Source organism: Babylonia areolata, chromosome 27, assembly GCF_041734735.1.
Source record: "Babylonia areolata isolate BAREFJ2019XMU chromosome 27, ASM4173473v1, whole genome shotgun sequence".
Lineage (NCBI taxonomy): Eukaryota > Metazoa > Mollusca > Gastropoda > Neogastropoda > Buccinidae > Babylonia > Babylonia areolata.
Window position 1 is genome coordinate 40,272,895 of NC_134902.1, and position 26,445 is coordinate 40,299,339.

Below are 26,445 nucleotides of genomic sequence, written 5' to 3' on the forward strand. Positions count from 1 at the left end.
TGCCAACTCTCACCAGAGTTACGTTCCTTGTCCACACACAAAAAAGCATTCTGGGTATGACACACTTTTCAATGTATGGAAAATGGCTCCTGTCAGAAATGGTAGGCCAAAAGGCCGGTTTAGGTTAAGATTTCATGTTTTTATTTGGAGCATACCAGGCACCAGATGAAACGGAAGAAAGAAACGGTGTTTGTGTTAGAATCAAAGACATTTACACACTGATATTTGCCAATACTACGGCAGAATTTGGACAGACCGCTACATCTCCATAGCTGGAGAAGTTGAGTCCGACGAAAAAGTTCAGTGAGAAATATTTTGTGTCTGTACGTTAGAGCACAAAATCTGTCAAGATGATGTGCGATGTGATGCCGACGATTTCGGAGGATGGCTCCAATGACAGGGAGTCACAGGGCTCTGGAGATGAGTCCAACTTCGAGCAGTTAATGGTGAACATGCTTGATGAAAGAGACAAGTTGATGGAAAGTCTTCGAGAGACTCAAGAAGCTCTGGCATCAACGCAGATGAAACTCCAAGAAGTGGAAAAAGACAGGAATAATCTTCAAAAGCAAATGTCTGCAACCACTCCACAGGTAAGTTTCGATTTTGATATCTAGAGCACATGTAGACACACGAGAGCACATGTTGAAAGAAAACTAACTTATCTTTTCCAACTAATGAACTATTGCCATGGGGGTCGCCATTTTGTATACATTACAAAGAATTCCGTGGAAAATGTACGTATCTGTGTGTCTGTATGTGTAGTAAGGTCTGCCCCTTTAGTTTTCACTCCTGTTGGTTGCCGTGCATTGATTGTCGGGCAGTGTGCAGTCGGGAAATTGTTCTTCACGGTCAAATCGTCTGCTTCCCTTGGTGTGATGTCATCGGAACCTCGTTTTCAAGCAGAAGCAGAAGAATCCGTTATGACAGCTGAGCGATGTCTTCAGACCCCAGAAAAGTCTCTCACATAAAAATTATAAATGTACTTTCAGTCTTTGCGCATTATCTAGCCTAACTCTAAAGTTGCGGTATAAAAAGCTTCAAATATCGTCTGCACTTTGTGTCAAATAGTAGGATCCTCAACCAGATCTGTCACTGAATTTGATAGTTTAGTCAGTTTGCAATGTGTCTGGAAAAGGTAAAGTCTGCAGGTCTGTAATGGTGCCACATGGAATCCAGTCTGCTCTGGCACTGTTAATCAAATTAATGATTTATAAAGTTACTGTTTACAAGAAAACAACATGGAAGGAAACTACAGAATGATAAGGAAATTTGCATTATTTGCTCAAACGAGTTATTGTTTTCAGTCCCAAGCCAGTTTTTATGCAGTGATAAGTATTTGCTATAGGATTTTTGATAACGGAGGGTAATGATTATATTTAAAAGATTCTAGCATGCAAACTACAGAAAGAAATATATTTTATTATAACCAATACTTTTCAGAAGGAAAAATGAACGCATTATCCAGTTATGATAATATAATGGTTTTGCGATAGGATAATTCCAACAATGATGTGGAAGGAGGTTGCCATACTGGGGAACTTACACCTGAAGGAGATGGAAATATCTGCCATGGGACACTCAAGCCTCTAAGTTATAAAATGTCATTAGTCGTAAGTTCTCTCCAGTCGTGAGTCTCATCCCACACCAAGCAGATAATGTTAAGTGATCTATTGCTGCAAAAATCTCTATATTTCTAAAGATTTTTTTTTAAAGATAACCACCGGCTTCTTGGTGAAATCTGAATTGATTAACCTGTTTAACAAATTATGAAATACAGAATACATGCATACCTCTCCCACCTCATCCCCCTTAAAATAAAATAAATAAATAAATGAGAGAGAGAAAGAGAGAACCCTTTTATTAGTTTTCATGTCATCAGTTACAAATGTTCATTGCACTTCATAGTTTGTAGATGCTGCAATAACCATACTTAATCAATTAGTGCACTGACCAGAGTAAAAATTTGTTAGTAATGTATTAGTATGCTGTATGGACTTGTGCCCTTCAGTTCAGCAGTGCCTCGAGTTACATGACAATGACTTGTCACTCGTTAGCAATAATAATGTGCATGAATACTGCGCTGGCTCAGAAGTTCTAAATTTTGCATTTGGCAAATGTGGAAATCCTCACCAAACCAGTTTCCGTAAGAATTTTAAAACACACACAACACACACACACACACACACACACACACACACACACACACACACACACACACACACACACACACACACACACACAAACACACATACAAACACAAACAACAAACAACAGGAAAAAAAAACTGCAAAAGAATTAAAAAAAGAAATTTGTTTCAACTGAGTTATAGTTCGTGATAACCACTTTGGGGAATGCATGCACATGTATCAGAATGTCATGAAAGAGTAAATGTAATGATTTCGTAAACAACTTCAACAAGTATAGATTTTTGTGAGGAAAAGCAAGTTAAACTTTTATTTATAATTAGGTTTTGTAGGAAAAAAAGTAGTTACTCTTAATTGCATGCTTTTTGTTCAGTAATACACAAAGACACTGGTCCAAACTTCATCACTTGAATGACCTTTTTGTTCAAATAAATCAAATGCTCTCAGTAGTATGGAATTCTATAGCTTATATACTAAGTTATATTAATGTACAACATCATAGAAACTGGCTCTGTCTTTTTAAAAAGCTCTAAAAACATCTTTTCCAGCAAAACAACCCCACCCCTTCTTTCTATCAGTGAATTGATAAGATGATGTACAGGTACATAGTTTGAGTCTGTGGGTTTTCATACTTCTCTTTCTTTGACTAAAGTTCATTTTTGTGCATGCGTAATATGATTATTGTTTATATATTGTAAATAAAGTTTGTGTGTGTGTTGGGAGAGTATGAGTATGGGTGTGATTGTGTGTGTGTGTGTGTGTGTGTGCGCGCGCAAACATGCATCTGACGGCGTGCATGAGTGCTTGGTGCTGTGATTGTGTGGATGATGATCATTATGTGGTTGAGGTGACTGTACAGTGAGGTGACTGTACGTTGTCGCATGGGACAGTTCATCATACAGAAAATTTCACTTATGATTATCATGATTTTTATGTGAAATGTTTCTTTTTTTTATATATCACTTGTGTGATATGAATATTATTGTATGTAGATGAAAATAAACTATTCTTAAATTGAATTATATTAATTATTAGTCTCTTTTTAATAATAATTATTATTACTGCTACTGCTGCTATTAAATGAACAAAGTAACTTGCAGTGTTTAGAAGTTTCGATGTATGATGACTGCTAAGAAAACTTCGACCACACCAATTTATCATATAGGCCCTGATTTGCAGCAGCATTAAATGGGGATGAGAAAGATCTTTTTAACTTGAAGATAACATTTATTGGATATTTTTTAAAATTTTAAGTCAATACTGTTGAGAAAGATCTTTTGAAGACAACATAAATTGTATATATATTTTTTTCTTTATAAGTTCAGTACTGTTGAAGAATATGACGAATGTGGAATTTCAAATAGTTGTTTAGTTTACAGTTCTTTTACAAAGCTAACCTTGTGGAAGGCCAAGAGGCTGACAATGACAAGCTGGTTAAAATACAGACCATCATCATTTTGTAGTCCGCTGCTTGAAGTTCAAGGGAAACAATTTGATCAGACTGCTGTAATGCTCTGTGAAGTTATTTCCCTTGCTTCAGTCATAGGTGCATGCCAAATTTATCAAAAACTCAACATCAGTATATGTGCATAATATTATAGATAGTTCTCAGAAGTTTGGTACAACTTACAACAGAGAGTGACATTGACTGCCCCAAAACTAAGAGCACTCAAAAGGCTCATCTTTTTGCTTTTGTCATTTATACTATTATTAATTAATTAATTAATTTAATGCACGATGACTTGACACCATTGGAACATGAAACAACTTTAAAACTAAAAGACTATTGACGGAGTATTGTATTTTTTCTTATTATTATTCTTCTTTTTTTTTAAATTAATTTTTTTTTTTTTACACTGTTGGAGATCTCTGTCTTCACAAATTTCACTTGTGTATCTTGGATATAGCACACCCTACAGGTTATCATCACTCTTTTTTTTTTTTTTTTTTTTTTTTTTTTTTTTTTTTGTAACTAAAGTTCTGTTCAAGAAGAAGCATGTGTCCATGAATGTGTGTGCGCGCACACATGGGCACACGGTTTGTATACAGGTCAAAACGAGATACAGAGAAATAGAATCTAATGACTTGCTCTTCACAATTGTGCAGGTTCCGTTTTTGATGGTTTTGTTTTTTTGTTGTTGTTTTTTGTTACTATTTTGAATTGCGGCTGCACATGTGGTTTATGTTTGACATCATTAACCATACTATGATTCTGATGATATGTAGTGCTATAGTATAAAAATATATAAAATCTAAACTATCAACAATGACAGCTCTAGATCCATCTATGAACAGTTGTGCTTTTGAATTGTGGATCAACAAAATGATGGGGAAGATGATAAAGGCTGTTTGTAGCTCTTGCTTAATAAGAGGATGGGCAGAAGGGGTGGGGGTTGTTCTACAGGGGCAAGCTGCTGCATTGCATGTCCCCTGCATATTATATGAATTACATGGTTCACCTCAAGTTGACATTTAAGCATTGCATGCGTTTTATGTACATATATTGAAAAACTGTGATCCTTGTATATTGTTTATAAAAATATGTTTTGCACCACAAAATAATTTTTCTCAGTTGGGATTACAAAGTGTACTCTGTATTCTATTTGACATCACCAAACTTTTACTGTTGTATTCCTACGTCACCATGTGGTGAAAGCAGTTAACAAACTTTGGTGATTTCATCAAGGGACTTGTGTTAGTTAAAGGGAGACAACTATCAGCAAAGTGTTGCTTCCCCCAGGCCATCAGATTTAAATAATTCAGCATCGAAGGAAAACAGCGGCTGCCAGGATTGGAAAAAAGAGATGGAGATTCAACTAATTCATGAAGAAAATCGAAACAGGCTTTTCTCTGTGTGCCTGTGACTGATCACTTTCATTAGATGTTCCTGAGACATATCCTTTCCATGCACGCTGCATTAAAATTGGAAAACCATTGTCCATTCTTGGACACATTGACTCACACACAGACACATGCACATGAAGCATTCATGCAGACCCAGGTCGCCTGTTGGTGGAATGGTGGTGTTGTGCCTGACCACAGTTCTGGGAACTTTCCATGTGTGTTGTGTGATTTATGATTTAGATGTGTGTCTGTTACTTTGAATATAGACATATGTCTAAATCACCTTGCAGTGTACAGACAGTAAACCAGGGAGAAGGAGAATGGAGAGAGATGGATGGTGATCACCCTTGAAGGAGTACATGTAGTTGTGGCAGGAAGGGGTGTTAACTTCTTCACGCCCACCACCCCATTTTCTCCTTCACTGCAGGGAGAAGAGTGGTTGGCTGGGTGGACGGAGTGGGTCCTGCCCCATACCTCAGCCCAGGGCAGCTGGGATGGGGAAAGGTTAACAGAGTTGGATGGGGAAAGGTCAACAGTCAAATTTCTGCTCATTCACTGTTCCCCTCCACTCATACAGTTTGTAAGCATAAGCCATAGTGCACATGTATGAGAACTGCACACTGCCAAGGCATTCTGTTGGCTCCAGATAGCTGGGATGGGAAAAAGGAAGTGAACTTGAAACTGAAAGTGAAAGTTCATTGAACGAAGGCTACAGAGCATTCACCTTGGGAACTGTTTAGTGTTTGCCTCAAAAGTCAAATAATTTTTGGTTTGTTGGTAAATAAATGATGTGTTGAACAACACAGTGTGTGTGTGTGTGTGTGTGTGTGTGTGTGTGTGCATGCATATATACATGTGTGTGTGTGCTTGTGTGTGTGTGCTTGTGTGTGTGTCCCTCTGTCCGTCTGTCTGTCTGTCTGTCTCTCTCTCTCTCATGCAGAAAAGCTAAATGATTAAGTCCAACACTTTTCTTCTTCTTTTTCCAAAAGTGATCAATTTAATGTCTGCCAGTTATTTTGTTAAACTTAAACTAGTTAAACTTAAAGTCTATTAATTGATTACTTTTACTTGTCTATTATTTTCTTTAATCTTATTTGTGTTCATTTGATTTTATTTCCCAGCAGTCTGTCTGAGAGGGTGAGTGTTCCCAGGTGTAGTAGAAAAACAGGGCATCAAAGTTTTTGGGGTTTTTTTTCAGTACATTTTGGAGCAAAAACTCTATTACTGGAAACATTTGGATACATGCATGCATTTGCACATGCACTCACATGCGTGCAGAAGTGTGCATGCTCACATGCGCACACACACATCTGTACATGTGCAGACACACATGTATAGAATATGTACCCATATAAAGCATGAAAAGTCACAGGGCTAAAAGAAAAAAAAAGTTGCATCATCCTCTTCATGTGAACTACTATAGTAAACCCCCACCTCCATAGAAAATGATGGTACAGTTGAGTTGCTTCATGTGAACTATCAATCGCTATCATAAAAAAATGACAGTACAGTTGAGTTGCTTCTTGTTAACTGTCAATCCCTATCATAAAAAATGATAGTACAGTTGAGTTGCTTCATGTGAACTATCAATCCCTATCATAAAAATGATAGTACAGTTGAGTTGCTTCATGTGAACTATCGATCTCCATCATAAAAAATGATGGTACAGTTAGTTGAGTTGCTTCATGTGAACTATCAATCCCTATGATAAAAATGATAGTACAGTTGAGTTGCTTCATGTGAACTATCAATCCCTATCATAAAAAATGATAGTACAGTTGAGTTGCTTCATGTGAACTATCGATCTCCATCATAAAAAATGATGGTACAGTTAGTTGAGTTGCTTCATGTGAACTATTGATCTCCATCATAAAAAGTGATGGAACAGTTGAGTTGCTTCATGTGAACTATCAATCCCTATCTTAAAAAATGGTAGTACAGTTGAGTTGCTTCATGTGAACTATCAATCCCTATCATAAAAAAAATGGTAGTACAGTTGAGTTGTTTCATGTGAACTATCGATCTCCATCATAAAAAAATGATAGTACAGTTGAGTTGCTTCATGTGAACTATTGATCTCCATCATAAAAAATGATGGTACAGTTGAGTTGTTTCATGTGAACTATCGATCTCCATCATAAAAAATGATGGTACAGTTGAGTTGCTTCATGTGAACTATCGATCTCCATCATAAAAAATGATGGTACAGTTGAGTTGCTTCATGTGAACTATCGATCTCCATCATATAAAATGATGGTACAGTTAGTTGAGTTGCTTCATGTGAACTACCGATCTCCATCATAAAAAATGATGATACAGTTGAGTTGCTTCACGTGAACTATCGATCTCCATCATAAAAAATGATAGTACAGTTGAGTTGCTTCATGTGAACTATCAATCCCTATTATAAAAAAAATGATAGTACAGTTGAGTTGCTTCATGTGAACTATCAATCCCCACCCTCTCTCCTCCCTCCACCCACCCCCTGAATAGCGTGGAAGCAAGCATCCCATTGTCCCTGTACCGTGATAATACAACTATTAGGAGGAGGTGAGAGAAGTAGATGGAGTGACTGCAGAGGTATTGATAGCTGATGCATGAGAGAAGTAAGCACAGAGTTCTACAGTTTAGTTCAGTTCAGTTACTCAGTGAGGCGTCACTGCATTAGGACAAATCCATATATACATGCTACACCAGATCTGCTAAGCAGATGCCTGACAGTGACCAGCACCAATAACCAACGTGCTTGGTCAGGTCTGGAGGGAATATAAACAGATAAATGGATACATCATAATCATTGAATTAATGAATACATAAATAAACAGATAAATAAACAGATGACATAAAAAAAAATAAAGTAAGCAGGTACATAATGAAATAAAATGTGGGAAAAGAAGAAAATAGAATGATTAAGTAAATAACATAACAAGAGAGGCAAGGCCTTCAAGACTCACTTGTGATACACTTAAAAAAATAAATAAATCTAATCGTTAAAATGTGTTCTGTATTTGTTATTATAAAGCTTCGCGTTAAAAAAAAAAAAAAAAAAAAGTCCTAACCAGATTTGAACCCCGCGTGTTCGGGTGAGAAGAAACTGCCTTATCCATTACACTATCATGGCTCCTTAACTGACATTCTAAAATTTAACATTTGAACATACTTTTTTAAAGGGCGATAAATCAATTGTATTCGCAGTGAGAACGCTGTTTAAATCATATTATTCTGGTGTATCTTGGGCATTCAAAAAATCTTTAAGGGCAACAAAAAATTCTTTTTAATGGCTATCGCTGCAATCACACTACAACATTTAGCCATTTTCACAAGATCTAGATAGATGTACAAGTTTAGTTTTACACCTGCCGGGAATGTAGTACGACACGGTCGATTCAGTTTCTCTTTTGTGTTCATTCTAGCTTTATAGTTTTAAAGTTGATATGAAAATTTAGTATTTTGTTAAACTAATAACATGTAGAGCCAAGTACAAGTACTTCTAAACGTCGTAAGAAGTGAAAAGGACTTCATTTTGAGAAAAGTCAAGACTGGAAATTTTTTCGTTTCATCGTGATCAGTTCAAGGGTATTAACTCGCATGGTTTACAATTTTTAACTGTGAATTCCAACTGATTCTGTGGATATTTTTATGGCAGTTTGGGGCATAATCCAGTAAGTGATGAGGCGTTCACAAATCTTTCTCTGAATAAATATTAACGGTCTCCTTCTCCAACTTTCCATCACATGTTATCGTGTGTTGTCCATTGAATATAGGATTGAAGGGCAGGTCAACAACTTGAAACAAAATGGCGTCGTTCGCGTTCACGAAGAATATGAGCACGCGTTTTGAATGTGCATAAATATGTGTACGCAATCGATTTTTGCCCATGACCTTCAGGGCTCAGCCAACAGATCTGTAAAGTCCACTCGTCGTATTGATTTTAGTATTTTCCGAAACACACAAGCTTATTATGTATTGAGTATAATTTCAAAATGTAATGTTTAAGATGAGAAAGATCAGTTTAAAGCAAATTAAGTCCCCTAGCATTAATTACAGAGTAATTTCCCTTTTTTGCTATCTGCACCAAAATGTTTGCAAAATAAATAAAACTTCCATGCTTAGCAAAAGAAGTTCCTGTTTGAACAAAAAATGATAATAATGACTGCTCTTGTTGTTGTGTCAGAATATCAGATCAAAGTGCCAAGTTTAGAGAATACAAAAAATATAAATATAACAGTAAATGCAGTTTGCATATAATTAGGCTTCTTTTTGTGTGTGTGTGTGTGTGTGCCCATCCCAGAGGTGCAATATTGTTTTAAACAAGATGACTGGAAAGAACTGAATTTTTCCTATTTTTATGCCTAATTTGGTGTCAACTGACAAAGTATTTGCAGAGAAAATGTCAATGTTAAAGTTTACCATGGACACACACACACACACACACACACACACACACACACACACACACACACACACACACACACACACACACACACACGGACAACCGAACACCGGGTTAAACCATAGACTCACTTTGTTTACACAAGTGGGTCAAAAAAGACAATAAAGATGATAAATAAACAAATAAGGAAATAAATATAAATATTTAATGAACAGACAACTTTCAGCAGACAGGACAGAAGTGACCACACAGTTACACAGACATGACAGGAGTGACCACAGTTCTATAGACATGACAGAAGTGACCACACAGTTCTATGTAGAATGACAGAAGTGACTACAGTCATATATAGATGGTTGGTACAAGAGAGGTGACCATTCAGACAGTTGGTACAAGAGAGAGGTGAACATACAGACGGTTAGTACATGAGAGAGGTGACCATATAGACAGTTGGTACATGAAAGAGGTGACCATATAGACAGTTGGTACATGAGAGAAGTGACCATACAGATGGTTGGTAATTGAGAGAGGTGATCATACAGATGGTTGGTACATGAGAGAAGTGACCATACAGATGGTTGGTAATTGAGAGAGGTGATCATACAGATGGTTGGTACATTAGAGAAGTGACCATACAGATGGTTGGTACATGAGAGAGGTGCCCATACAGACGGTTGGTACATTAGAGAGGTGACCATACAGACGGTTGGTACATTAGAGAGGTGACCATACAGACCGTTGGTACATGAGAGAGGTGACCATACACATAGTTGGTACAAGAGAGAGGTGACCATACAGATGGTTGATACATTAGAGAGGTGACCATACAGATGGTTGGTACATTAGAGAGGTGACCATACAGATGGTTGGTGCATGAGAGAAATGATCAGACGGACGGTTGGTACATGAGAGAGGTGACCATACAGATGGTTGGTGCATGAGAGAGGTGACCATACAGATGGTTGATACATTAGAGAGGTGACCATACAGATGGTTGATACATTAGAGAGGTGACCATACAGATGGTTGATACATTAGAGAGGTGACCATACAGATGGTTGGTACATGAGAGAGGTGACCATACAGATGGTTGGTACATGAGAGAGGTGACCATACAGATGGTTGATACATTAGAGAGGTGACCATACAGATGGTTGGTACATTAGAGAGGTGACCATACAGATGGTTGGTGCATGAGAGAGGTGACCATACAGATGGTTGATACATTAGAGAGGTGACCATACAGATGGTTGGTACATTAGAGAGGTGACCATACAGATGGTTGGTGCATGAGAGAGGTGACCGTACAGATGGTTGGTACATTAGAGAGGTGACCATACAGATGGTTCGTGCATGAGAGAGGTGACCGTACAGATAGTTGGTACATTAGAGAGGTGACCATACAGATGGTTGATACATTAGAGAGGCGACCATACAGATGGTTGATACATTAGAGAGGTGACCATACAGATGGTTGGTACATTAGAGAGGTGACCATACAGATGGTTGATACATTAGAGAGGTGACCATACAGACAGTTGGTACATTAGAGGGGTGACCATACAGACAGTTGGTACATGAGAGAGGTGACCATACAGATGGTTCGTGCATGAGAGAGGTGACCGTACAGATGGTTGGTACATTAGAGAGGTGACCATACAGATGGTTGATACATTAGAGAGGTGACCATACAGATGGTTGATACATTAGAGAGGTGACCATACAGATGGTCGATACATTAGAGAGGTGACCATACAGATGGTTGATACATTAGAGAGGTGACCATACAGACGGTTGGTACATTAGAGAGGTGACCATACAGATGGTTGATACATTAGAGAGGTGACCATACAGATGGTTGATACATTAGAGAGGTGACCATACAGATGGTTGGTACATTAGAGAGGTGACCATACAGACGGTTGGTACAAAGGAGGTTGGTGTCAAGGCGCCCTGCTAATAGAGGCCTTTAAAGTTTGATGACTTACGCCAGCCTGCTCCTCAGCCCTGTGGTGCTGAGCATATTGATCAGCCAACAGCCCCAAGGCGGGCTGCTCAGGCACGCACTCCTGTGGACACCCATGCACAGCAAACATCAAACATAGGTAGCACTGTTACTTCCTCTGCTGGCAGGAGTTGTGTTGGTAAGACCTGGCCCAGGGCCCTCGCATGTTTTATTGGATTTAGCTGGGGTCTTTTTGGCAAATGAGATAGCTGCCTGCGTAATGCTGGGATGCGTGAGCTCTGGCCAGCCCTTTTTAGCACTCTTCATGCATGATGTATCAGTTTGTGCGTGTATGTGTGTGTGTGCTGTGTGCATGTGTGTGTGTGCTATACGTGGGCTTTTGGGGGGCAAGAGGAGGGGAGTGTAGTTTTGTCCATGTGCCTGCTGTCTCCACCCATCAGCCTGTGCAACTTATTGAATGTCCCACGAGAGCATTTCATAGGATTGAAGTGCTCGCACTTTGAACATCTTCTCTGACTTTTTCATGTCATTGTCTGGATTCACAACGCTTACTGGTTAACCATATATCTGTTTTATGTTTGTGGGTTGAGCTTATTTCTACTGTTTTGAATAAAGTGTCATCACAATTTGGGTTTGGAGTTGAGTCTATTTGAAACATTTTAGGTGACGCTGCAGTTGCTGGAAATATTTTACTCTTTAGGTGAACGCTGTGACTTATTGGCAAAGATTTTTAATGCGAATTAGGAGTTCAGTATACATACACATTATATATATATATATATATATATATATATATATATATATATATATAAAGTGTCCATTTGTAATATTATGTTTTAACTTTTTCAAAATATGTTCTGAAAAACCCCATTTATTTTGATGTAAATCTTCTGGTTATTTATTGCACAGAAATAGTTCATTCTCAATATGGAACATCATGATTCTGGTCACTGACAAAGTGTCGGGAAGTATCCAGCAAAAAGATTTTTGATCTGGCCTCACTTGCATCCCCTGTCCAGGGCTTCTGATGAGTTCAAAATCTTGTGACACTGTTTTGCTGTAATTCCAGGGGTTACAGATTACCTTTCAGAGGGTTACTCTAAAGTTAAATGCTGCACATTCTATTCAGTTTCAAGTCCGCATGGCTACACACATACAGAGGAAGGCATGCCTTGTAGTCATAATTGTCATGGTTTCTCAGCCGAGAAGTGATGAAGGGAAACAACAGATGATCCTGAAGTCAGATTGAAGCTTCAAAACAATTTTCAGTCGTTTTATACATTTGTTCTAGAATTTTTTAGAACGTCCCAGAGACCTACTTTGTCAGCACCCAGTGCATCCTTTTCATTTCACTGAAGCATCATGGACACATACCAATCGATGTGTCATCTGAAGTCACCTTCTCCCTGCTGCAGGTGTTTTGAACAGAGATGGTTGGTACCCACGAATGCAACACCCCACTTACAGTCACCATACAGTCACCGCTATGTCACTGTGGCAGACAAACAGGCCCATTGTACCACATCATTCACCACACCATACAGTCAGTGCTATGTTACTGTGGCAGACAAACAGGCCTGTTGTACCACATCATTCACCACACCATACAGTCACCGCTATGTCACTGTGGCAGACAAACAGGCCTGTTGTACCACATCACCACACCATACAGTCACCGCTATGTCAATGTGGCAGACAAACAGGCCCATTGTACCACATCACTCACCACACCATACAGTCACCGCTATGTCACTGTGGCAGACAAACAGGCCCATTGTACCACATCACTCACCACACCATACAGTCACCGCTATGTCACTGTGGCAGACAAACAGGCCCATTGTACCACATCACCACACCATACAGTCACCGCTATGTCACTGTGGCAGACAAACAGGCCCATTGTACCACATCACCACACCATACAGTCACCGCTATGTCACTGTGGCAGACAAACAGGCCCATTGTACCACATCACTCACCACACCATACAGTCAGTGCTATGTCACTGTGGCAGACAAACAGGCCCATTGTACCACATCACTCACCACACCATACAGTCACTGCTATGTCACTGTGGCAGACAAACAGGCCCATTGTACCACATCACTCACCACACCATACAGTCAGTGCTATGTTACTGTGGCAGACGAACAGGCCCATTGTACCACATCACTCACCACACCATACAGTCGCCGCTATGTCACTGTGGCAGACAAACAGGCCCATTGTACCACATCACTCACCACACCATACAGTCACCGCTATGTCACTGTGGCAGACAAACAGGCCCATTGTACCACATCACTCACCACACCATACAGTCACCGCTATGTCACTGTGGCAGACAAACAGGCCCATTGTACCACATCACCACACCATACAGTCACCGCTATGTCACTGTGGCAGACAAACAGGCCCATTGTACCACATCACCACACCATACAGTCACCGCTATGTCACTGTGGCAGACAAACAGGCCCATTGTACCACATCACCACACCATACAGTCACCGCTATGTCACTGTGGCAGACAAACAGGCCCATTGTACCACATCACTCACCACACCATACAGTCACCGCTATGTCACTGTGGCAGACAAACAGGCCCATTGTACCACATCACTCACCACACCATACAGTCACCGCTATGTCACTGTGGCAGACAAACAGGCCTGTTGTACCACATCATTCACCACACCATACAGTCACCGCTATGTCACTGTGGCAGACAAACAGGCCCATTGTACCACATCACTCACCACACCATACAGTCAGTGCTATGTTACTGTGGCAGACAAACAGGCCCATTGTACCACATCACTCACCACACCATACAGTCACCGCTATGTCACTGTGGCAGACCTGTACCACATCACTCACCACACCATACAGTCACCGCTATGTCACTGTGGCAGACCTGTACCACATCACTCACCACACCATACAGTCACCGCTATGTCACTGTGGCAGACAAACAGGCCCATTGTACCACATCACCACACCATACAGTCACCGCTATGTCACTGTGGCAGACAAATAGGCCCATTGTACCACATCACTCACCACACCATACAGTCACCGCTATGTCACTGTGGCAGACAAAATAGCCCCATTGTACCACATCACCACACCATACAGTCACCGCTATGTCACTGTGGCAGACAAAATAGCCCCATTGTACCACATCACCACACCATACAGTCACCGCTATGTCACTGTGGTAGACAAACAGGCCCATTGTACCGCATCACTCGCCACACTATACAGTCAGTGCTGTATCACTGTGGCAGACAAATAGGCCCATTGTACCACATCACCACACCATATAGTCATCGTTATGTCACTGTGGCAGACAAACAGGCCCATTATACCACATCACCACACCCTTCAGTCACCACTATATCACCCTGACAGACAAATAGGCCCATTGTACAACATCACTCACCACACCATACAGTCATCGCTATGTCACTGTGGCAGACAAACAGGCCCATTGTACCACATCACCACACCCTTCAGTCACCACTATATCACTATGACAGACCAACAGACCCATTGTACCACACCCTTCAGTCACCACTATATCACCCTGACAGACCAACAGACCCATTGTACCACACCCTTCAGTCACCACTATATCACCCTGACAGACCAACAGACCCATTGTACCACACCCTTCAGTCACCACTATATCACTATGACAGACCAACAGACCCATTGTACCACACCCTTCAGTCACCACTATATCACCCTGACAGACCAACAGACCCATTGTACCACACCCTTCAGTCACCACTATATCACTATGACAGACCAACAGACCCATTGTACCACACCCTTCAGTCACCACTATATCACTATGACAGACCAACAGACCCATTGTACCACACCATACAGCCACCGCAGGCCAGCAGAGCAGGCCCCCATCAGGGTGGTGGTGAAGCACACAAAGCTGAAATGATCAATAACCGGTGGCGGGACGGAGCAATGCAACGGAAGGCAGCCCACAGACGGACGGGCGGCACGCTTGATCGGCATTTCACTTCTCTCATTTGTCGTGTGGCGGCTGCGTCTCTCACACTGCACCACACTGAGGGGTGCTGGATGGTGTGGAGTGGAGCGTCTCTGGCCCGTGGTGTTTGCCCTCAAGTGGTTGTGGTATACACGGAATTGGTGGATGGGTGCCAGTGTTTCTCTCAAGGTGTTTGTTGGGGCAGTGTTTTGTTTATTTCCGCCTCCTCATAGGCAGCAGTTTTGTGTGCAGTGAGGAGTGTTGATTCTGCAAACTTTTTGTCACCTCTGTCTGGATTTTTTTTCCCCCTGCAAACAAACAACAGTTTGAATTTGTAATTCTTATTATTGGTAATTAGGTTAATATTTGAATTGTTTGAAATGAACAGTGAAAACATAATTGCATATTCCGTCTTGCTGCTGTGAGAGAAGGCAATACAGAGTGTGACAGATTTTGTTTTTGTGAGCAATTTTGTTCAACCACTTTTGTTATAGCTAAATTACAAATGGGAATAAGTCGCAATTTTTTACCTGTAGAATTTTTGTTTGTTTAGGGTACGGTTCCATGGAATAGTTTATAACCAGCATAGCATTTAGATTTGTTTGTGTGGACATTTATTTCATAGTTGATTGTTGTTATTGTTGTTGTTTTAGTGTTCTCCCATCAGATTAAAAAAAAAAAAAGATGAACAAATAACAAAAAGAAAAACAAACTTAGTATTTCTATATTTCGGACACCAAGTTATTGCTAGTGGTGTTTGTTTGACACACATGGAACAGATGTACATGTATGCACATCCACCTGTATCCAAGCAAGTATCCCTAAGGATTGTTACTGGCAGCTTGGGCCGCTCATCAATTTCTGGCATGGTATTTTGCTCAGCACTTCCACTGCTTCCAGTCCATAAAGGGCGCACTGGTCCATGGTATGGGAAACCCATAAATGATTAAGATGAAAAGAATTGATAAATAGATCAATAAATCAGTGAGTGGGTCATTGACTTTTGGTGTACTAATTTCCTTGTTGTAACCACAAGTTTAAGTTAAAATTCTGAAATATACTAACATGTTGACTTCTTTTTTTTTCCTTTGGAAAGCCACTGTGGTGAAATGAAAAAAAGATTTTCCTTGTTGCTCACTGTCAAGCCATAACTTCATCCTAGCTTCATGCATTTCAAGCTGACAGGGCATGGTGTGTTCCTTTAAGTTGATTGAACACAACTCAGTATCATGAATTTGCTTCTTCTTCTTTTTTTTCTTTTTTTTTTTAGATTTTCGTTTTTTTCTTAACAGGAAAACTAGATGTTTTGAGAGGAAATTTTGAATTTATTATATGAGCATTCTGCAAATTACCATGGATCCTTAGATTACATTTTCAGCTATGGACAGATTTGACCCTAACCCTAATTGAGAGTTCTTCAGTTTAATCATTTCCTGTCTCTTTGAAAGATAACATCCTGAAAGATACAGACAAAGAACTATAAGAAGTGTTAATGATTTACCTCCAGGAGAGATACAGATGAAGAAGTGTTAATGATTTACCTCCAGAAGAGATACAGATGGATAAATGTTAATGATTTACTTCCATAAAAGACACAGATATAGAAGTGTTAATGATTTACCTCCATGAAAGACACAGATATAAAAGTGTCAATGATTTACTTCCATGAAAGACACAGATATAGAAGTGTTGATGATTTACCTCCATGAAAGACACAGATATAAAAGTGTTAATTATTATTTCCAGGAAAGATACAGACATAGACATGTTGATTATTATTTCCAGGAAAGATATAGATGAGGTGGTGTTTATTATTTACCTCCAGGAAAGATACAGACTAAGTGATGTTGATATTTACCTCAAGAAAAGATACCGATGAAGTGGTGGTGTTGATTATATCCCTCCAGGAAAGATACAGACAAAGAGGTCTTAATTATTTACCTTACAAAGAAGTCATGATTATTTACCTCCAGGAAAGATACAGACAAAGAGGTCTTAATTATTTACCTTACAAAGAAGTCTTGATTATTTACCTCCAGGAAAGATACAGACGAAGAAATAATAATGAGTTACCTCCAGGAAAGGTACAAAGAAATCTTGATTATTTGCTTACAAATGTCTTAATTATTTACCTTACAGACAAAGAAGTCATAATTATTTTCCTGCAGGAAAGATTCAGATGAAGAAGTGTTATTGATCTATCTCCAGGAAAGATACAGACAAAGTGGTGTTAATTATTTACCTCCAGGAAAGATACAAAGTGGTGTTAATTATTTACCTCCAGGAAAGATACAGACGAAGTGGTGTTAATTATTTACCTCCAGGAAAGATACAGACGAAGTGGTGTTAATTATTTACCATCAGTTGTTGTTTTTTTCTCTTCCACCACTCATTTTGCACAGGCCAGCAAAGTTTGGGTCAATAGCTGGTCTGGACGAGAGAGAGAGAGAGTAGCTCTGATTAAACTAGAGATTGAGACAGATGAAGAAGGAAAGTTTGCAGAGAACGAATTCTTTCTATCTCTCTTTTTTTTTTTTTTTTTTTTCTTTGTCTTTCGTGGGCTTTTTGTTGTTATTTCTCTGGAAGTGTATTTGTTTTGCTTTCAATAAAAGTGGATATCTCTATAGAATTTTGCCAGGGTTCTTTTTCGTGCACTGGGTGCATGGAGTACATAGGACTTCAGTTCATCCAAATATTTAGCACCCAGACCACTACTCAAGGTCTGGTGGAGGAGCAAGTTAAGATATGGTCCATAATATATATACAGGGGATTGCTATTGAGGCAGGCATATTATTATTAACACTAGACTAGGCCACTGAATCAGAGATGATTTCCTGTAATTTCAAGTGTATGTGTGAATTTTGCTTCTTGTAATGAATGGGCTAATCACAACTTTTTAGTTCTAAACCATCCACAAACTGTGGAATCTGACAACTGTCAGTCCTGACATGTTTTGATTGTTGGGTGGGGTTTGTTGTCTGGTTGGCATTTGTACGTTAGATATGAAGATAATTGAAATGGTAAAACATTTAAAAGAAAAACAACAACAACAAAGATATACTGAAATGATAACCAGGTGAAATAATCAATTGCAAACAAACAAGTAGGTACAGTGTAAAGGTAATAGACAGACAATCTTCACCAACTGCTAGTGACTTAAATTAGGACACTTCAAAGGGAGAGCAATCTTGTATTCACTACCCTTTCCTCCTTCCCATTTTATGTTCTCCACAAATGGACATCCTTGTCAGAAAATGGCAGAGAAATTGACAGGAAAGAAGAAAACAAAGGGTCAGTGTATTTGGGGAATGTAGGGTCAGTCTTTGAAAAGTGGTCAGATAGTTTGTTTTTTGTTGCTGTATTGTGTATGTTGGGGCATGCTTGTGAAGATTCAAGTTTTAAAAACATGTTTTTCTGTACACCTGGATTTGATCAGCACTGGCTATCGATTTTATAGCTCAGAAGGTGAGGTGGATTGTCCTGACAAAACGAATGTAAAGCTCTGCATTGAAACCTCTGATGTAAGTGAAAGCACAGGACATCAGCTGACAAAGACCCAGGCAACACAGAGGAGGAGGTGTGGTTTTGATGCACAATTTCTGAATTTAGCTGGAAGGAAAGATTGCAGCAGTGATGACTGGTTTCCTGACAACAGCCTGGCCATGGTGGTTGGACAGGTGGGGAGTGGTGTAGGGCGTGGGGGAGGTGTGTTAAGGGATGCCCAGTGAGGGTGCGGATGGCCCCGGATGGGAGTGGTCTTCAAGGGCTGACTTCAGACTGTGTGAGGGGTGCTCAGCTTGTGACACTGTGTGGTGTGGCGGCCTGTGTGTGCCGCAAGGGGGGCTGAAGTCTAACACCCATGGCTAACGGGTTCAACGTGCATTTGGATGTACGCTTGCGAGGCTTGGATTTCGTCGTTGCCCGTCTGAAGCGAGCTGATGAGAGTGGGATACGGAAGTTTGTGCAAGTAGGTCAACACCCTTGTTGTGTGTTGTGTGCTTGGGTGGGTAAGAAAGGGTATTACTTTGTGTGAACTCACAGCATCGGATTTGTCATTAAAGTCAGACAGACTTGTATGACACAATAAAAATTTAAAGAAATGAAATACAGCAGTGATTATACTTCATTTAGTGAAATATGTACTTTAAGAAACAGGATGCAATTTCTTCATGGTCTTTGCTCATTTATCAGACCAATCAAATTTTGTGCAGAAAAGTTAACTCATAATGGTGGATCATTGTTTTAGCTTTTTTCCAGTGAAAGTGTTTTAAAAAGGTGGTTACTGACTTGATTCAAAGCACTAAAAAGGTCACCTGGACCTGGGGTTGAGTTCATTTCTTCCTACTTACCTTACAGCTTGCCTTACATTCCATTCTGAAGGGGGGAAATGGGGAGAGAAAAAAAGCAAGAACAAAAAAAGCAGTTAACTTTAGATCTTGACTATGATCTGTAAAAGCAATGAAATTTAAATGTTGATTTGTTCTGAAAAAGCAATACATTTTTTTTTTTTTTAACCATTTTCTCCTAGGCTGTGGACGGACATTTTCTGGTGCTGTACTATGGAAATGATGTCACAGTGAAGTCATTTGTCAAGTATGTTGTTAACGCATGAGGCTGGATAATTCTGATGCTCTGAACGAGCAGCCTCAAAAGGTTGGTATTTTGCCTGGAGAGATGTCCAAAACAAACAAAAAAACTAAAATGTGCAAATGAGGATGATTTATGTTCTCATCATGGAGGTAAAAGACAATAAAAAGAAATAACTTGTACTAAGAAAACGTTGCCAGACCTCATATGATACATATCACCATCACATGTAGCTCCTGACAGAGAGTGCCACTGCCCTCAATGACTTCAAACAGAAATTACTGTAAACTACTATGTACATGCCCACCCTCTTCACAAACTACACCGTCAGACTGGGTTGGGTGTTTGCTAGGTATGTTACCCAGAGAAGCCAACTGTTACAATTTTGCCGTACTTTGTTATGCTTGATCGCAGTTTGTTCCAACGTTGCACCAATGTAAAAATTGTTCCGACAAGTTCATTTTTGACTACATCGCATGATCAGAAGCTTCCCTGTCATAACATTACCCAAACACTCTAGACCTTTTGATCACGACACCAGGGCAGTCACAACTAACCTTGGTCTCAGGTGATGATGTTTAACTTATTGAGTGCTTGTTTTCATGGAAACAGCATTAATTGGACCAGTCAGCTTAATCGTAGCAGTTACACCATGTTGCAGGTAGGCCCAAGTGTTTGCATGCCTTGAAGATAAAATGTACATTTGCTGATATGGGCTGGAGTCCGAGTGTTCATACCAAAATCAAAATATTGAAACCAATTTCCTGATTGTTCCTACAAACTCTTGACAGGGGTTGGCATCTTTTGTTACTGTTTGTGGGAGCCCTTTCCTTCGCTTTGTTTCACCGTAAAGTACTGGTTGGGGTTTACTCCATGCCTGACAAATCTCTCCTTAAACTTGCCACTTCAGCAGGATAATCTAATGCCATGACTTGAAATTGAACTGGATAATATTGGTTTTGTGACACTGTTGACTGGCATTGACTTGGACAACTGACTGTCCAGGGACAAACCCGCCGTTCTCTGCAAACAGCTTAATTAAAACAAACTGTTGCAAGTAACATGACAGTACATCATGGAGTGACGTCACAGTAGCACTTCTTTTATTTTCATGACACATTGACACTTCATGCAGATGTTCTATTCTTTATCTCAAGACCTGAATTTTCACCGCTTTGTAATGCAATATGATCCCAAATAGAAAATTGGATTAGCATTATTTCATGATTTTTTTTAAGTGGGACGTGGGCCTTTACAAGACACTGGGCATTTATGAGGCAGTTCACAGCTTGTATTATAAAAACTTTTGACGTGATGGAGCTGTCAGTTCCCCGTCCCTGGAAGTTTGTAGGGATAAAGAAACCCACCTTGTGTGAGCTGATGTGTTTCAGGTATTGATTCAGTGGCAGGCATTGGTCACTTCTGCATGTGAGAGCATGTTCTTATGAGGGCGGCTGGCTTTTATTAGAGGCGGCTGGCGGCAGTGGTGTTTGCACGCTTCATTGCGACTGTAGGTTTCAGTGGGAATACTGTTGAGTGCACACCACACGTAGAGAGACGGCCGCGTGTCACCTCACCTGTAATATTGAAGAGGAGAGGAGGGGGCAGGTTGGGGGTGGGGGCGGGAAGGGAGGTGATTCGGAATGAGACGGTGGTGCTATTCTTGGATACAGCTTTTGTTGTAACAGTTACAGCCTTATAAATAGTTATTGCCAGGGGTTAACAGTGGTGATAAAACACGGTATGTGTGTGTGTAATGAGTTCTTGGCAGTTATTCTAGATGGACTTATTGGTTAGGTTTTGGAGGGAGGGTGGGGAGTATTCGTTATTGTTGTTTTTCAGTTGTGAAAGATGTTCTGTGGTGAAAATAGTTTTCTTTTATCAAAAAGATCAGGTGCTAGAGACAGGTGTGTGTGTGTGTGTGTGTGTTCTCTCTCGAAAGATTATAAAGTACCAAGACATAATTTCCTGAATTTCAATAAAAAAGGGAGGAAGGTGGCCTTCATCATCACCATGTGTGAGATCATCATCATCATCATTGCCATCATTATTATCTGGTCATCCTTTTTTCCTTTCTTCTTCCTCTTTATTTTATTTATTTTATTCTATTTTTTAGATTGTAAAATTCTGTTACATTGATTGTGATGCATATTTGATATTAGTTGGGTTTTGGGTTTTTTTGTTTGTTTTTTTAATTCCACTAGTAGTAATGGTGAATGTGATTATTAATTTCATTCTATGATTTTATTATGATGTCCACTGTCTTGGCTTTTGTGGTTAGACTGGACCTTTCCATCGTCTGAAAAGCCAACTCTTTCTCTTCAGTGGAAATGGAAATAAACTATGGTAACAAAAAATAAATTGTTTATGCTTGTTTAATTTTCAAATAATGCAAACAAAGGAAAAAAAAGGGAGTATATCATGGAGTCTTCTTCCATTGGCCACATAGTATAAACTTTTAACCCCTTGACTGATGCTGATGAGGCTGCTCATCAGTGAAGGGCTGTCGCCTCACTGAGGTAGGACAGAGCTTTGAGGTCAGGATGTCAGTGAAGGGCTGTCACCTCACTGAGGTAGGACAGAGCTTGAGGTCAGGATGTCAGTGAAGGGCTGTCACCTCACTGAGGTAGGACAGAGCTTTGAGGTCAGGATGTCAGTGAAGGGCTGTCACCTCACTGAGGTAGGACAGAGCTTTGAGGTCAGGATGTCAGTGAAGGGCTGTCACCTCACTGAGGTAGGACAGAGCTAGAGGTCAGGATGTCAGTGCAGGGCTTTCACCTCACTGAGGTAGGACAGAGCTTTGAGTTCAGGATGTCAGTGAAGGGCTGTCACCTCACAGAGGTAGGACCGAGCTTACAGGTCAGGATGTAAGTGCAGGGCAGTCACCTCACTGAGGTAGGACAGAGCTTACGGGTCAGGATGTCAGTGAAGGGCTGTCACCCTCACAAGAGGTAGGAACCGAGCTATGAGGTCAGGATGGTCTGTGTGAAGGGCAGTCACCCTCACTGAGGTAGGACAGAGCTTTGAGGTTAGGATGTCAGTGAAGGGCTGTCACCTCACTGAGGTAGGACAGAGCTTTGAGGTCAGGATGTCAGTGAAGGGCTGTCACCTCACTGAGGTAGGACAGAGCTTACAGGTCAGGATGTCAGTGAAGGGCTGTCACCTCACTGAGGTAGGACAGAGCTTTGAGGTTAGGATGTCAGTGAAGGGCTGTCACCTCACTGAGGTAGGACAGAGCTTTGAGGTCAGGATGTCAGTGAAGGGCTGTCACCTCACTGAGGTAGGACAGAGCTTTGAGGTCAGGATGTCAGTGAAGGGCTGTCACCTCACTGAGGTAGGACAAAGCTTTGAGGTCAGGATGTCAGTGAAGCGCTGTCACCTCACTGAGGTAGGACAGAGCTTACAGGTCAGGATGTCAGTGAAGGGCTGTCACCTCACTGAGGTAGGACAGAGCTTTGAGGTCAGGATGTCAGTGAAGGGCTGTCACCTCACTGAGGTAGGACAGAGCTTTGAGGTCAGGATGTCAGTGAAGGGCTGTCACCTCACTGAGGTAGGACAGAGCTTTGAGGTCAGGATGTCAGTGAAGGGCTGTCACCTCACTGAGGTAGGACAGAGCTTACAGGTCAGGATGTCAGTGAAGGGCTGTCACCTCACTGAGGTAGGACAGAGCTTTGAGGTCAGGATGTCAGTGAAGGGCTGTCACCTCACTGAGGTAGGACAGAGCTTTGAGGTCAGGATGTCAGTGAAGGGCTGTCACCTCACTGAGGTAGGACAGAGCTTACAGGTCAGGATGTCAGTGAAGGGCTGTCACCTCACTGAGGTAGGACAGAGCTTTGAGGTCAGGATGTCAGTGAAGGGCTGTCACCTCACTGAGGTAGGACAGAGCTTTGAGGTCAGGATGTCAGTGAAGGGCTGTCACCTCACTGAGGTAGGACAGAGCTTTGAGGTCAGGATGTCAGTGAAGGGCTGTCACCTCACTGAGGTAGGACAGAGCTTTGAGGTCAGGATGTCAGTGAAGGGCTGTCACCTCACTGAGGTAGGACAGAGCTTTGAGGTCAGGATGTCAGTGAAGGGCTGTCACCTCACTGAGGTAGGACAGAGCTTACAGGTCAGGATGTCAGTGAAGGGCTGTCACCTCACTGAGGTAGGACAGAGCTTTGAGGTTAGGATGTCAGTGAAGGGCTGTCACCTCACTGAGGTAGGACAGAGCTTTGAGGTCAGGATGTCAGTGAAGGGCTGTCACCTCACTGAGGTAGGACAAAGCTTTGAGGTCAGGATGTCAGTGAAGGGCTGTCACCTCACTGAGGTAGGACAGAGCTTACAGGTCAGGATGTCAGTGAAGGGCTGTCACCTCACTGAGGTAGGACAGAGCTTTGAGGTCAGGATGTCAGTGAAGGGCTGTCACCTCACTGAGGTAGGACAGAGCTTTGAGGTCAGGATGTCAGTGAAGGGCTGTCACCTCACTGAGGTAGAACAGAGCTTACAGGTCAGGATGTCAGTGAAGGGCTGTCACCTCACTGAGGTAGGACAGAGCTTACAGGTCAGGATGTCAGTGAAGGGCTGTCACCTCACTGAGGTAGGACAGAGCTTTGAGGTCAGGATGTCAGTGAAGGGCTGTCACCTCACTGAGGTAGGACAGAGCTTACAGGTCAGGATGTCAGTGAAGGGCTGTCACCTCACTGAGGTAGGACAGAGCTTACATGTCAGGATGTCAGTGAAGGGCTGTCACCTCACTGAGGTAGGACAGAGCTTTGAGGTCAGGATGTCAGTGAAGGGCTGTCACCTCACTGAGGTAGGACAGAGCTTTGAGGTCAGGATGTCAGTGAAGGGCTGTCACCTCACTGAGGTAGGACAGAGCTTTCGGGTCAGGATGTCAGTCACCACACTTAATTGGATGTCTCCTTCTTGGGACTGCAGTACTTTTTTTGTTTACCAAGTCAGTGGCACCATCAGTAAATATATATATTTTTTTTAAAAAAAAATTTTAAATAACAACTCAAAAAGTAGTGACTGTGCCTCAGACGTCATCTCAAGGTTCAGCAGTCACTGTTTTGAAAAGGGTTTTAAACTGACCAAGTCATTGTGTTTTGCCTTCGTTAAAAATGAGGTGTGGTTGTTTTGTAGTTTTGCTCTTCTTCTTCTTCTTCTCCTCCTCCTCCTCCTCCTCCTCCCAGTTCTTTTGATCTAACAATCTGTGAAAGGGATAAATGGGAGGTAAACTGTTGGGAGTTGAAACAGTCTAACCCCTGGCCTTGTGTGGCCAAAAGCCAGATCAGTTTGACTGGAGCCGGATGGAAGCAGCTGTTCTGGGGAACAGTACAAGTCAGTTCTGAGCCAGTCACAGGGGGATGTAGATAAATGAAAGTGGGCAGCTGGAAATGAACGTGAAATAGAGCAACAAAGTGGCGTGCGTGTAACCATGGGGTCAGTTGGGGTCTGATCAAAGCCTGGCCAGCCAGACAGCTGGGTGCATTCCATCATTTTTTGCTTAGCTTGCCAGTTGCTAGCATGTGAGGAGCTGTTTACTGTAAATCTGACTGAATGTCTGACTGTAGATGTGTGAGTGTGTATATGTGGTTGTTTGGTGATGCATGAGATGGGGAATGGACTTGAATGCAAGAAGAAAAGAAGTTTGTGTCACCAAACCTATCCCATGCTCCTTCTCCCTCCATTCCCGCCCTCCATCTCCTCTTCCATCTCTCTCTCTTCCTTTCTCTCACAGTCTCTCTCTCTCTCTCTCTCTCCTGCTCCCCCTCCACTCCTCTCTCTATCCCATGCTCCCTCCCTCCATCTCCTCCTCCCATTCTCTCTCACCTTCCTTCTCTCTCTCTCTCTCCCCTGACCCCCACCCCCACCCCCAACCCCCAGACCCCTCGCCAACCCCATCTCACCTATGCCAGCAGCAGTGAAAGCTGAACCAACAAAGTAACCAGATGTCGCGATGACCTCCTAGCAGGTCATGCAGCCAGGTCAGTGCCTGTCCCAGTGCACTAGTCCTGACAAGGAGCGATCCGTTAGCCATTCACCCCTCATTCACCTGGGTCAGGTAGGCATGTAGATGCCTTTTAGGTGGGCCAGGTTGACGTGTAGACCTGTGGCTTTGACCTGAGTCAGGTTGACGTGTAGACCTGTGGCTTTGACCTGAGCCAGGTTGACGTGTAGACCTGTTGCTTTCACCTGAGTCAGGTTGACATGTAGACCTGTGACTTTCACCTGAGTCAGGTTGACATGTAGACCTGTGGCTTTCACCTGAGTCAGGTTGACATGTAGACCTGTGGCTTTCACCTGAGTCAGGTTGACATGTAGACCTGTGGCTTTCACCTGAGTCAGATTGACGTGTAGACCTGCAACTTTCACCTGAGTCAGGTTGACATGTAGACCTGTGACTTTCACCTGAGTCAGGTTGACATGTAGACCTGTGGCTTTCACCTGAGTCAGGTTGACGTGTAGACCTGTGGCTTTCACCTGAGTCAGGTTGACATGTAGACCTGTGCC

General features: G+C 41.5%; 1 protein-coding gene across 4 annotated transcripts in view; it reads left to right on the forward strand.

Moving 5' to 3' along the window:
* Positions 1 to 75: 75 nt before the first annotated feature.
* Positions 76 to 26,445, forward strand: part of LOC143301621 (liprin-alpha-1-like) — a 158,854-nt gene continuing 132,484 nt past the window's right edge. For all 4 annotated transcript variants that reach the window (XM_076616026.1, XM_076616028.1, XM_076616029.1 and 1 more), the window contains exon 1: positions 76 to 590. In XM_076616026.1, the coding sequence (XP_076472141.1) occupies positions 351 to 590 (240 nt within the window). In that variant the 5' untranslated portion in view covers positions 76 to 350. The remainder of the gene's footprint in view (positions 591 to 26,445) is intronic.